Source organism: Cryptomeria japonica, chromosome 9, assembly GCF_030272615.1.
Source record: "Cryptomeria japonica chromosome 9, Sugi_1.0, whole genome shotgun sequence".
NCBI lineage: Eukaryota > Viridiplantae > Streptophyta > Pinopsida > Cupressales > Cupressaceae > Cryptomeria > Cryptomeria japonica.
Genome location: NC_081413.1, coordinates 17,513,281 through 17,529,054, shown reverse-complemented (window position 1 = coordinate 17,529,054; position 15,774 = coordinate 17,513,281). Strand labels below are relative to the sequence as shown.

The 15,774-nt window shown below is 34.6% G+C and overlaps 1 protein-coding gene across 1 annotated transcript; it reads right to left on the bottom strand.

Annotated features, from left to right (window-relative positions):
• Positions 1 to 14,337: 14,337 nt before the first annotated feature.
• LOC131050696 (uncharacterized) lies at positions 14,338 to 15,528 on the bottom strand. The gene has a single exon (XM_057984906.2). It carries the CDS (start codon positions 15,526 to 15,528, stop codon positions 14,338 to 14,340), a length of 1,191 nt encoding a protein of 396 aa, XP_057840889.2.
• Positions 15,529 to 15,774: the final 246 nt, after the last annotated feature.

Here is a 15,774-nt window from a genome sequence, read left to right as displayed (position 1 = left end):
AGGTTCTTCTCTATCTCCTAATTCTAAATCTATACTATTGTGATGATTTTTTCAGTTTTGTATCTTGTTGTTTATGTTAAAAGTTGTCAATTTATTATCATTTTACCTAGATCTTGAATAATCATAAACATCTCCAATCAAATCAAAACAAAAATAGAATAATTAATCAAAGTGTTCATCTCTCCTTTAGGATTGAGGTTGAATCCTATTGGTTGTTCCCCAATGAAATGACAAAGACGTGGAAATGGTGAATGAATAAGATCTTAGTTTGCATACACAGGCTATGACCCCAAATTCCATAATATTTCATTTTGGTGAGCCTAACTCTTTTTGCATTATTTCTTATTTGGATGTTTAGATATGAGTTTATTCTCATAGAAATTTTAGATTTAGAGGTATTTACTTTTGAAATTTATTGCTTATGTGCTTTCATTCATTAATTAATAACCATATTGCTATCTCATATTCCTTAATTGAGTAGTTAATTGATCGTATTATTGTTATATCCGACTAATTGATTGCATCATCGTCATTTACATTTACAATAATTTTGTCAATTAATTAAAGAAATTACAAGTATAAACCAATTCCCTTATCTTTGCCTCTAGTTTTCCTCTCTTGTTTCCTAGGAGCAACTGTGTCTTTTTGGAGTTTATACTTGTTTATGAGTTTAATTACACATTGTTTTGAATCTAAGATTTTCGTGAGAAGAAGTTATAGACTCGTGGCTTCTTGTGCTTTAAATAGTAATGGTGTTTAAAGGAAAGTAAACTTTTCTTAGGGTTAATCTTAGCTAAATGTCAATTAATATTTGGAGAATATAATGGAATTAGATCTCAAGGTATATCCTCTCGAAATGTGATCTCTAAATGTCAATTAATATAATTAAAAATTACATATCAAGTTGCAAATCTAGATTAAGTCCATAGTTTTGAATGTCTCCCTCTAAGTATGATGAACTCAATCTATGCGATTTTCTACTCTTCTTTAAATTTCTTGTTTGATACATTTATTTTTTGTTATTTCTAATTTTTGAGGGTTGGGTGTATTTGTAAATCATTTTTAAGGGATGTTTCATTAATGTAAATACCTTTGAAGGAAGGGCATGGCTTCAAATTCAAGGAGACAAGTTCTACTAGGTCAACCTTGGAAATGTGTATATAAATGTTTAGAGACAATACAATAGGAAAGGGAAGGCCATAATGAATTTCTGCATGTATGAACTACTCTAAATTTGTTGTACCAAATATAAATATTATTCTATTGATTGCTTCTTTAATTCACTTTAGTGAGATAGGGATTGTCAAAGATGAGAGATGGTAAATGAATGCAATTAAACACCCATGTAAACAAGTCAACATGCATGCATTATTAAATTTCACAAAACATGTACTTAGTTGGCATAGGGTGGGAGAATGAAGGGGGATAGTTGGCCAAATTTGACTTCTTCATTTAAAAAATAAAAGCATCAAGTCTATAATTATGGGATCAACCATATGATCTCAAAAAGGACGTTTGGGTGGGAAAATGATCTAATCAATATAAAACAACAGGGCAAGTGTACCTATGTATGTTTAAATGTAGTCTTAATTTGTCGATATGCAAATGTATGAAAGTAAATGCATATAAGGATAAGACTAAGATTGAATGCATACATAGATATGCTCATAATGAGTGGATAAATATTAGGAGAATAAGCCAACTTTGAACACAATATCACGTCATTGTCTTAGGTTTTAGTATAGCACTAAGACTTCTAGGTCAAACTAGAACAAGTGAACAACAAAATCTTGGTATGGTCTAAGGACACAATAGAGTCAAAATGACTCTTTTGAACTCAATTTGGCAAGTAAAGAAACGAGCCTCTCCCAAATTTAGTAGCAAGGATGTATCTATGAGGCATTAATGTGGCTTTGATAGTTAAGCAAATTCTTAGACAAATAAGCTAGGGTGAACATCTCTAAGTGAATTTAACCTCTAGACAAAAGTTAAAATCGAAACATGTAAAACATTATCTACATTTAAGAGTTATTTTTTTCCACTAAAAAACTAATATTTTTGAAACAAATATTAAACAAAAATAAAAAAAATGCATACCTTGTTTTTGTCTATAATCTATACATTCTTTCTTCACGTAATTTTGTGACTTTTCTACTAAATGCTTACGTGCAGTCACATTTTGCCTTGTCCTTTTGCTTCCCATCTCCTATGTAAAACATGATGATAATTCCTTTATCAAAAGAATTCTCCTCCAAAATCTCCCAATAGAAGAAAAATGCAAAATTATATTACTATTTTGATTTAAAAATAATTAGAAAATTTATTAATTTTTATCTGAGAACTTTCATTTGAAGGTCCCTTGTTACTCAAGTTTTCCATGCCCAAAAGGACCTTTGTTCAAAAGTACCTTCGCTTGAAGGTCATACCATGTGAGATTTTGCCAAGATCAAGAGGCAATGGAAAGCACAAATAAGAGAGACAAAATATATGATAGGAATAAACTGTATTCTATCAAGATGCAAAATATGATCAACTGGATCATTACAAGATGTTCAATGATTGCCCGTGATCGTCCGTACAAACAATGTAGATGAGGGTGCTTATATAGGCAAGGCTTATGGATATGCGAGCACACAAACATGACATGTGGCTCAATAAGAAACAAGGGTAGGTAGGAAATAGGTGTGGGTAGGTAGGAGAAATAATATAATAGTCCACATGAGGTGGATCACCCACTGAATGTGGAGTGTAACAACAAGATCAACACCATTAAAGGTGGAAATTCTCCTACACACACTATCCCAATGTGGCACAAACACCCAAGTGTCTCATACCCAAACTACTATGAAATGCATTTCCTAGGTAAACTTAAGTAAAGTGTAATAATATCCATGATGAATAATTATTTACACCAACACACCTTCACTCAAAAATAATGATCTTCGAGTTAAGGAACCTACAAATGTAGTTCCTTAGCTAGGACTATCCACCCTCACTCTAAAAATTTCCTCAAAATTTTCTCTTCCAAAACTCGGGTTGAAGGTCCAAATGAAATCAACTTGACAAACCAAGTTGCAAGATCATAGCCTTGGAAACGACCTTTCCAACAAGTATAATTTAAATATTTTATTATGATTAATTTTTTATTTTTTACTAAACACAAGTTTTTCATGGAACATCAAGTTTTTTGTTCTAAAGATGTGGAAAATAGTAAATCATTGAAAAAATTCTAAAAAATATCTACAAATTGGGGATTGATGTCCTTGTTCCAACAAAAAGATTGAATTTTGATACATACAAAACAAGTTATGCACGATGTCATACACCTATGTCTAAATTATAATTGGTTTGACTTCAAATATTAATTGAAAACATATTCAACAAAATATTACAAAACCAAATGCAAGAGTTAGATATTGATGTTACAAACCTATATTCCAAAAATCAAAATTTTATGTTTTGTAGAAAAAAAGTTATGTGCGATGTCATAAACATCACTTTTAATTTTTTATTTTTTTGATCAATCAAAAATAGCTAAGAGATTGCACCCATTTATGTTATGAAATTAAAAAAGATTTACAAGTATAATGTTTCACTAGACTTGACAAACTAATTACACCCATCTGTCATAACCCTCCCGAACTTGTCCTACCAACCTTTCTCATGATATAGTAAGAGAAATACAAATATCTACAACCATACATATACCATCATCCGATCCCCAAAGAATACACATACTATTAATCATTCCTAATATCATAACTATATTATAAAAAAGATACAAATATGTAGGAAGTAGACTACCCCAACCGCATCTCAAACTTGATTGCAATTTTTTCTCTCAATGAATAAGAGGGGCCACACTTTGTATGCTTCTTAAATGCCTCCAAGCCATCTTGGGTGCCCACATTCACAAGATCAACAATCACCTTCTCACCACCATCTTTGTCCATGTCGCACTCGATCGACCCTTCATCCATAAAATATATGTGAAACCACCCATCAGCCTCCTCCAAAAATAGGTCCAACTATTTCTTCAAGAACAAAATGCTTATCTCCATCACAAGCCTCATGTGGGAGAGTGAGGAAGGATTTGTAGAGGAAATAAGAGGGTACTTCTCAACCTCATAGCCCTATCACCACACCACATAGAAATCCTGAGGGAGTGGGATTTCTATCCCCATCACTATATTTTCCATGATATCTCCAATTCCACCTAGAAACTGCTTTATGATATCCCCATCCTTGACATTACATCATTGGTATCTCACATTTTTTTATAATTTTGTGAAGTCACTAAGAGACCATCACTTGGCTAGTGATTCATTAATAAACAATAATATTAAGTATTAGGAGTAGTAGAGGTCAACAATTAAGGAACGAGAATCCTCAAGCAGAGCTAGAGAAACGTCTTGAAGAGATTACATCCTATAATTATGCCCTGGCGATAATCAAAAGATTGATATTATTAGTGAAAGACATTGACTTGTATAACACTAAGCAATATCGATTTAATAAGGAAAGGGATTATTAGATCGATATGAACCATCAAGCTAATATTTAATTAACTAATGATAATCCTTAATCATTAAGGAGGCTAAATGATTACATGTTTTAAGGCACGGTTAACATCAAAGGGAAAATAAGTGACTATGAGTGGCCATTGGACATGCATTTTGGGACACAACCTATCATTCCATTTTGCAAGGTGTAAGGAGTCATTCGATCTCACTTTAGCAATCATTGATTTGTAAACTTGTTTTATCTCTCATCCTTGATTAGATTAGCTCTCGTGAGCATTGGCCTACTTGGCTAAAAAGGTTGTAAGTGCATAACTTCGTATCTGAGACAACACCGTTGATTGCAAGGGAGAATAACATATATTAGACATAACATCAACACTATTGTTGCAAGTTAATATATCTAAATTAGACACAAAAACTATATCACTATAGGCGATAATGCATATCAAGACATTGCATAATTTAAGAGTTCTTAATAGAAATAGCAATCCATATTGCTACAAGTACATTTCATTGTATAAATCACATTGGCATATTAAAAAAAGCACCTATCTCTTATTGCAGATTGGAATATCATAAATTGGCATAATTTATAAGATCACATCATATACAACATTATCTTATCATCCAATCTTATGATCCTCCTTCCTCTATAGTTCCAGACCTACCGCTGTTGACCTTCTCTATGAACCCTAGCTCCACCATTTCTCTAATTTCTATATTACTTAATCTTTAAGCTTCTTATTGTTTTTTAATTGTTTAAATGAATAAATACTCATTTCTGACCATCAATTTCCTCTCTTATCTAAGGATTTTGATTTTATTCCAATAAGTAACATGCATGCGCTATTTAATTTTTTTTTACCTTACACAACAATATAATGGTCCAAAAGAAATTACGGGTTAAGAAAACCTTTTAATGGCATGTGCATATTACTTCCTCGAAATAAATTAGAATCACTTGATCAAATGTGCAATATAAGGTATAGATTCATTCATAGCTCAAAGTAGTGCCATATATAAGTTTCATCTTTATATGACATATTTTTTTCTAAATGCTTGGTCTATGTGTGTTTTTAGACCTTCTCAATGATAGATTAATGTGTGGCTTTTATAGACATTGTCCCCCCCTCAACACCATCTAGTGTCATAACTAGGAGCATATAAGAGCTACTATTCTTAGGCCCCATGAGGGGGCATACACTACCTCTTGGCCTTGCAAAAGGTGGGACCCTCAAGCACCTAAACTAATGCTATGGAAAATACAAATAAATAAATAAATAAGTTTCACTTTTATGATTAACCTTAATTAATAATTTATTTATTTTATAAAAAAAGATACTAAATAAATCAATTTATTTTTAATATCATTACAAAATTGGAAAAAATATTTTATTATTTAAATACAAAGTAATAGTTTAAAGTATAAAATAAAAACATGTACATAAATTTTCCTATTTTTTTTTTTTGAATAAAAGTAAAATATACTATACAAATTACTGCACTTGATTAGGATTTCTCTAGATTTTATTAAAAAAGTTACCATGACAAATTCTTGGAGGCATTATGTCAAACAGTTCACATGCCTTGTCTATGTTTACACATTTTAAATGCATGTCTACTATAAAAAGTTGCAACAACAACATATGACAAAATTCTTGAAATGGTTATCCTGCGCTGGATGTCCATACCCTAATCCAAAGCTCCCATTTTTGCACAAGCCTAAATGATGTTGTCAATAGTATTTGAATTTGGCTTTACACTAGCGAATTGCGTTTGGTTTTTGAGATTGGCTATACACTTGCTAATCGTTTTCACCAAACACATTTTGTGCATACCTTGCTATCAAAACATTTGAGGAGACCACATCTCTTTGAGGCATCCGGTTAAACAGTTCAAGTGCGTTGTTTATGCATTTCCAACTGTGATAACCCACTATAATCTTCGTTCCTTGATGCTTTGATAAATGTCCAAACCCTATTCCAAACCTCCCATTTTGGCATATGCTAGAACAATGCTAGGAAATAAGAATTGCCCCTAGGTTGTGACCAAACATGTACCTAAATACACCACACTTCTACGTGGGAGCAATATTTGAATTTGAATGCTAATGGAAATGGGACAGACGAGAACGAATGCTAGAAAAAGAAATGGGCCCAGACCAGCCACACTAAGTGGTCAATGCTTAGGGTAGGTCCCTATGAGTCCGCTTAACAATTTGTGGAGTTGGTGGCTCCATGAACATTTTTTTTTTTTCTTATAGTTGAACAATCAACTTAAATTCTTCTGCCACATAAATTGTAAATTATTTGAGTAATATTAATAATAATCTCTATAATAAATCTTGGAGGGAATGGTAAAAATGGACGCAAAGAAATTTGTGCAGCAATGTGACACTTCTTTTAGTATGCAATTGCTACTTACTTTCATCCCCTCTCTGTTTTCCACAACTTATTAGTCTCATTATTATTATTATTTAGTTGGAACTATGTATTTTTTTTTGTTTTGATCTATGTTTTTTAATTTTTATAAAGTTAAGATGAATGATTTTTAAGTTTTTAAATTATAAAAATGATTTTTCTCAACAAAAAAGACGAATGCTATGCACAACCAGACTGATACAAAAACTGGACTAGAGCAGAAAACAACATCTAATGCAACACATCTTCAAAAGAGTCCACCCACGTAGTCCACCCCAAAGCACCTTCCATCCAAACCAAGTTCTTTTGATCTTGGATTTGCTTCCGCATGTATAACATCTCTCCAGTAGTACATTGAGGGTTTCTTTTAATTTCCTTGCAGATGCGATCAAAAGTAAGGTTGAAATTGCGGATATTGTCCAGGTGCAACCTCCATAAGTATCCATTCTTAACTTCGTTAGTAAAGAACGTAGCATGTCCATCCCTAAGCAACCTTTTGAACTTAGCTTTGTTAACCGTCATAGTAATTTGAATCTACGAAATTTTTTTGAAATAAGTGAGACTTTGAAAAGACTCAGTAAGCAATCTGGGGACATTTTGAAATCTTTCTTCATTTCTGCACTTCCAAATTTGCCACAAAATGTTAGTTGAGAGAATATCCCAGAACATATTAACATCTTTTTTAATATTAAAAATAAAGCCAGTAATAACTTCAAGAATATTGAAGGAAGCAGGGATAGAAATACCAAACATCAACCAAACCTCTTTAGCAAAAGAGCACTCAAAGAATATATGTCTTCCCGTTTCCGGGGTTCTGCAAATGCTGCACATGTTAGTCTCAAAGAAGTAATTCCTAATAGGAAGTTTATTAAGAATAAGTAACCATTTAAAGAATTTGATTTTAGGATCTATAGAACTTTTCCAGAGATTGTCAAAAATCTTATTCCAAGAATGAACATCCAAATTAACATACCAAGTATCATTAATGTGCTTGATAATGTCATTATTGTTGTTAATGATGGAGTAAATGTTTTTAGATTTAAGCCCGGAAATGATAATACCACTAGGCCATTTGATTTTTTGATAACTATTAGAATCAACATGGCAAACATTAGGAATACTCCTGCTGGCCCTGACAATCATATTATACGTTCTCTTATGAGAATCTGAGAGATTAAATTTGCTTTTAAGCTCATCCCAATGAATAAGCCTGTCATTTTCAAAAATATCAATAAGCTGCTTGATCCCAAGGTTAGCCCAGCATTTGGCAGAACAGCCTTGGGTAAGGGCAAGGGGCTTATTGCCAAGCTTAAGGTTCCACCAAATGGACCTCTCACCATGGAGGGTCTTTTTTTTTTTGGTTGTGTGAGGCTTGTCCTCTGATACTTTGATTCTCGGTGGTATTTGTTGACTTTGTGATCTCCTTATTCTTAATAAAAAATTAAAAAAATGATTTTTCTCCAATCTAATTGGCCTGGAAAATTTACATCTTATTAGCGGATTTTCAGGATCGAATGAATTTTTTTAGGCAATTTTTTAGGTACATTAAAATAATAGTTAAAATAATATTTAGCATGTTTAAATTTTCTTATCAAATTTAGTTTACACATCCACCAAACAAATATTTAACAAATTCTAAAAGTTTTAAACAAATTCTAAAAGTTTTAAATAAAAATATAAAAGTTAGATTGGGTAATCCTTATGTAATTTAGTAATATAATTTTCTTAAATATAATAAAAATAATTTAATTAAATATTATATAATAATAATATAATACTAGAAAAAATAATATAATAATTAAGTGTAATTTTAATTGAGTTTTAACTTCTTATCTTTGTTTTCAATTGTAAATGTCATGATAGTCTTAATGTTTATCCAAGAACATTGACATTTAAACAAAACCTAACCTAATTATAATTTTAAAAGTAATCATAACTTCACACTAATCCTAACTCTAATTGAATCATAAACTTATTTATTAATACATCATATTAATATTGGGTATATTATTATTATATTAATTATATTTTATTAATATTATATTAATATATAAGTTTTATTATATCAAAATATATATATATATATATATATTAAAATAATATATATATTTTAAAGATATTTATGAATATGTATACTAATTACCATAATTTATGAAGCGAACTTTTACTTGGGTACTTTTTTTTCAAGACACTATAGAATTAGAATTTTATATATTATTATAATTTCATAATTATATAATTTTAAAGTTAGAACATATTATTATTTTAAATTTTAAAATAATTATACAATATAAATGTTTTCATCAATTATATTATAATTATGATGTTAATTAATAATGATTTTAAATATTTAAATGAAATCATTATTAATTGAGATTAAGATTATAATTCGTAATTTTAAGATTATGATTAAAATAGATGATTGTAACTTAAGTTATAATTATTAATTATATTATAGCTCTAATCTTAATTATTATTAATTATTATAATTCTAAAATCAATATAGTTAAGGTTAGAGTTAGGCTTAGACTTAGATTAAGGAATGTGGATAGAAGTTAAGGAAAAATTAGAATTATGGTTTTATTTAAAGTTAAAATTAGGGGTTGTATTTAATTGTTAAAATTAGGGGTTGTATTTAATGTTAAAATTAGGTTAAGAATTAGGGCTATAGTGAAAATTATTGTTAATGTTAGAATTAGGGTTGTGGTTACAACTAGAATTTGAACTAGGCTAGACATAAGATTAAAACTAATGTTAGGGTTAAACTTAGGTCAAGGGTTAAGATTAGAGTAAGGATTAAAATTAGATCAAGAGTTAAGATTAGATTGATGGTTATTGTTAAATTTAGAATTAAATTTAGAGAGATTATTGGATTCTATAATTATATAATTTTAAAGTTGGAACATATTAATTGTTATTTTAAAAATTAGAATAATTATGCAATAACTATAAATGTTTAATCAATAAAACACCTTCAAATTTGAATTTCAATTTGTTCATTATGTACTACAATTCTTGGTACTCTCTAATGCATAACTACAATACATATGCTTTGAAAGTATATTATCTCTAACCATTGTTTTTTTTTTGATCGGTAATTTTGTAGTATATTGAATCAGAAAAAAGGTATACAACCATCCAAGGCCACACTAAAGATGTAAACATCGGCCCAAAATTTCACAGTCCTGACCTACTCTGAAGTCATTTGAAGCTAAACAAGGAAATAAAACCAGTTTTGTGCATCTATGCACCAAAATAGTACAGACATGCTAAAAAGACTTTTCATAACATAAGTGAAAGAAAATGCAAATAAACAAAGGCCCCATGACCGCTCACTCGTTATTGCTCTGGTTCCCCTTCTCCTCATCCGTGATATCCGCCAAAGCTTTTCCCTTTGCAACTTCACTCTTCATCTTCGGGATGCATTCCAAGCATCTGAAATCAGGGTCTCCTTCTAGACTTGCTAGCAATTGGACCGCCCGCCCTTCCTCAAATCTATCTCGCAGATCTCTCCTGACCTCCATTCGCGCCACCACCTTGAGAGCCTTCAAAACTTCATCTGTCCTAATTAGTTTGACATAGAGCTTCATGGCTTCCCAACCAATGCGAGCTCGCTCACGACATTGTTTCTTAATGTGGTTTTTCAGACCTCGAACAAATGGCAGTAGCTCCTCCTTGTCGTCTCCCTCCCTAATGTGAATGCCTATCTGAGGTACTACTCACTCCAAAATGGAGTCAAGGTTGATTAGGTACTCGCCATCTATCAATTTTGTCAAGGTGAGCCTGATTTTCTCCACCTCCGGCTCGAACTCACATGCCCATGCCATAATCAGGGAGTACACCTCCATGTTCGTCCGATAGCAAAAATGGATGTGCGACACCTCCTCTCCTAGCATCAGATGCACTGCACTCCACAATTTCTCCTCTTTGTACCTGAAAAGCCCCTGCATTCTCTTCTCTGATACAATCCCCAGGAATGGAACCAATTTCTTCTCGGTTCGCAAAGTGAAATTTTCTTCCATTAGACTTGCACAAATTTTTAACTCCAGCCTCTACAATGCAAATGACAGAATACCATTTATCAATCAAAATAAATACAAACTCAATAACTAGCTCACAAACCAAAGGAATTAAATTCCTCTACCGTCATTTGAGACAGGTCATAAATGCAGGCGCAATGTCATAAAAGGAATAAAATTTCACAACAGATTTGCTGCACTCTGCCATTATCTCTAACAGGTACTATCTGCACTCGGCAACTGCCACTTTAATTGCACCATCTTCAAAGGGATGTACTTGTCATTTTGAGTTTCCTTGCGTTCATGTTATTTTCTTCGTGCTTTTAGGACTACATTTAAGACCACTTCCACACTCTGCCATCTCCCTTCCACCACTTGGCCATTTGGGAAGTCATGTTGCATCCAATGTTGGAGAGTAGATCTGCCACTACATTGACACCTCGCCTGACGTGGGATACCCAAAATTCCTCAAAAAGATTGAGTTTCTCTCGGATGATTGCCACCCAATGAGATAATTTCCATGATGGAGTATTGCCCTTAGTGATTGCATTGATGACCACGTGGGAATCGCCTTCCAGATGCAATCGTTGGACTTTCATGTTTAAGGCCAACTCAGTTGCCAGAAGTGTCACCTAAACTTCTGCTTCGTTGTTTGTTCCATCCTGCAATCGACGTGCTCCTTTGAAGAGGATAGACCCTTTGTCATTTCTCGCAACTACCCCCACACCTGATGTCCCGAGTTTCCTCTAGATGCCCCATCGAAATTTATTTTTATCCATTCCTTGCTAGGCGGCTCCCATTTAACCTTTTCTTTTTCTAGTGTGGGATTAGCCCTCAGGGACCCATTAACGGGTTGACAATTCACAAGAGGCCAATTTGCTTGAATGTACCTGTCTTCATTAGTGTAAGGGTATTTTGCTAGATTATGGTTCCTGGTTGCCACTGATACAGTTTCGGCTATTGCTCTTTCTACCCTTGTCAGCAAGCTCCCCTCTGATTCTTCTTTTTCTTGGAAAATCCTCCTGTTTCTCTCCTTCCAGACCTCCCATACAACAATGGAGGGGGCTACTAGCCATAAACTAGAAAAAACAGACCTATGACTAGGTATATTCCAGCTGGAGAAAAGGTCAAGAATTGTATTAGGTAAAGGGACAACCCATCCCAGCTTCCCTAAAAGGAAGCTCCATACCTTTTGAGCTTCCTCACATTGTAGAAGCAAGTGATCAAGAGATTCTTCTGCCTTTTTGCACATTATACATCTGAAAGGGCCCAGGAAGCCCAGTCTACACAATCTTTCCCATATCAGAATGAATTTTTTCAGAACCAACCAGGAGAAAGCTCCTGCTTTTGGGAGGATGGGGGAACTCCACAAAAGTTTAACTGGCCAATCCTTTCTCTCTTCCACTTTGTCTAAAATATTGTAGCCAATCTTGACTGAGTACTGCCTTGATTTTGATCCACACCATCTTAGAGTATCTTCCTTATTGGACAACATGGGTGTGTACTCCTGCATGATGTTCTTTAATAGGTCTTTTTGGTATGCAGACAAGGGAAGAGTTTCCACCTCTTTCCATTCACACAAATCTACCCCCTGAACCTTGCTTTTCGTAAGAAAATCCCCTACTTTTTCTCCCCACTGAGTTTTAGTGACCTGTATTATATTCTCGAGATCTTGTCTATCCGAGAGAGCTGACATCCCATCACAGGAATCCATCCAAAAATTGGCCAATGTCCCATTGCCTATTTACCAAGTGATGTGCTCGGTAATGACATGTCTGCAGGAACCAATAAAGTTCCATATAGCAGAGCCTTTTGGTAGGGCACTAATGGTAAAGATGCGTTCCCTGCTCATTCGATCTAGATACTTGTGTTTTAGGATTTGTGCCCATTTCTGATTTGGGTGGGAGTAGATCTGCCATATCACTTTTTCCCCCATTGCCTCATTTAGCAGCTTCCAATTTCGCAATCCTACACCCCCTACCTGTTTGGCTTGGCAGACTTTATCCCACGCAACCAAGGGGATTTTGTCAGTGGTCTCTTTTTCGTTCCATAGAAATTTTCTCATCCCCCTATTTATGTAGTTTATCACTTTCTCTGGAATCTTTAAAGCCGTCATGGAGAAAATGGGAAAAGCAAAGAGAATCGATTTGAGGAGCATAATCCGCCCGGACAAAGTAAGCCATTTACTTTTCCAACATTCAAGGTGATTCGTACAAAGGTCAATGAGGTTGTTCCATAAAGTAGTGCCGTTAGGCCCATCGAATAAGGGGGTACCCAAAAAATTTCCAGGTAAAAAGCCCATTTTGACTCCTAGGATGTTTGTTATTTCTTGCTGTCTGCAAACCCCTGTATTAAAGAAAAGAACTTCTGATTTAGTCCAGTTAACTTGCTGACCAGTAGCTCTGCAAAAAACATCTATTGTCCTTCTGATCACTCAGGCTTCTTGAGGTGAAGACTGTCCATAGAGTAGCGTATCATCCGCAAATTATTGATGTGTAACCGGCTCCATTCCCTCCACAATTTTAATTCCTTTCCAGTTTCCACATAGTTGTTGGGAGTGATATAATCTTCCTAAAATTTCTGCCAAGATAATGAATAGGAAAGGTGATAATGGGTCACCTTGTCTGATCCCACAGGTAGTTTGAAAGAAGCCTTGTGGGCTGCCATTAACCAAGATAGAAGTCCACACCCCCCTATACAAGCCCGTATCCAGCTAGTTCACTCTTTTGAGAAGCCAAAACTCTGCAATACCTGGAGAAGAAATTCCCGATCCACCATGTCATATGCTTTTCTAATGTCTAGTTTGATCAGCATTCGATCCACTTTTGATTAACGTACTGTGTGGATAGCTACATGGGTAATTATTATTCCTTCCACAATCGATCTACCTAGGAGAAAACCGCTTTGTTCTTCTGAAATGATATGACTTAGCAATGGTTTCAACCTATTTGAGATCACTTTAGCTACCACTTTATAAATGGTATTGCACAAAGAAATTGGCCTGAACTCATTAAAGGAAGTAGGATGCTCCACCTTGGGGATAAGGGATAGTAGTGTGCAGTTTAGTTCCTTTGCGACACTCGCCTTGCTCCGGGATTCCTCCACTACTGCCCAAACATCATTTCCTACAATATCCCAGAAGGTTTGGTAGAAAAACGTCGGGAAACCATCCGGCCCTGGGGCTTTGTCTCCCACCATACTAAATACCGCTTTCCGAACCTCCTCGGCCTAGATGGGTTTCATAAGTGCCTGATTTTGTGCATCTGTTATCAGCTCTGGGATAACATTGAGCCCATTTTGTTGGTGCTCCTAATTGGTATTACTTTCCTTAGATAGTAATGCCAAAAAAAAATCAACTGCCTCTTTATTTATGTCCTACAAATTGTCTAACAAGACATTCTCACTGTTATAAATGGTAGTGATTTTGTTCTGGGACCTTCTCGCCTTAACCGAGTTATGGAAAAAATTTGTATTTCTGTCCCCTTCCCCTAGCCAACACTCCCTCGACTTTTGACGCCAGTAGATATCCTCTCGGGCCAAAACTTCACTATATTGACTTTTGAGGTCTCTCTCCTGCAAAAACATCTCGGATGACATCCCCTTTTGAATTATTTCTTCTTGCAATGCAGCCAACCTTCCCTCCAGATCTCTTTTATTTGCAAATATATTGCCAAACTTGATTCGGTTCCACTCTTTGATTTTAGACTTAACAAATTGCAATTTCTTGACAAAAACAAAGGCCTTAGTACCAAAAGTCTTTGGGGCCCCAGACCACCATTCCTTGATTAAATCCCTCAAACTTCCATCCCTCAACCACATTTTTTCAAATTTGAAAGGGCATCTAATGGGAGGGCCATCGAAAGCTATGGTGAGTTCCACTGGTAGGTGGTCTGAAGCAACCATCGGTTGGATATTTGAGATGAAAAGGAGATTGGTTTCCGCCCAGGGCCCTCCCAAGAAGAAACGATCAAGATTTTCTGCTACATTGTTCCCTAAGATCCTTCGGTTCGACCATGTGAACTGACCTTCCTTGGATTTGACTTCCCTAAGTCCATTCTCAACCACAAAATTTTGAAAATTTACTTGGGACGTAGAAGGTCCTCCCTTGCTCCCCGATTTATCATTCAGATCCAAGATAGCATTAAAATCACCCCCAATAATAATAACACCTTCTTCTAGTTCTTGAATGAGGGAAGAGAGGGGCTTCCAAAATTCTCTTTGAAGACTTGGTTTTGACGAGCCATAGACATTAATCAAAATGAAATCAGCATTTAGAGGAAATGAATGAATCTTACACACCTGCCACATAGGGGAAACAAATACTTCCTCAACCTTGTGGTTGTTTGGGTTCCAGAGAATACCCAAACCTCCCGAGGCTCCCTCCGAATCCATGAAGGCCCCTGTCCACTGCTTCCAGGATCTAATGAGTAAGCTAGCTTCCTCTTTATTCATCTTTGTCTCTTGTAAGAAAACTACATCTGGCCTTAATTGATCCAAACCTCGTTTGATCAATTGGCGTTTGTCAGGGGCATTCCATCTCTTGACATTCCAGGTTATGATTTTCATTGTCCTTTAGGAAGGGTGACACCCTTCCCTACTGTCAGTTTACTTTGGCCCTTTGGCACTTCCAGCCATTGCAATCTTGAATTGATTTGACTTTCTGCCTCTAGATTTCTTTTCCCCCATCCGCACCTTGTTACACATAGGCTCCACTTGCTCTATTGTCCTTATTTCTAGGATGTCTTCCTCATCCATCCATCCCCATTCATCATCATCAACAACTCCATCGGATTCTCTGTTTTCCTTGGTTTC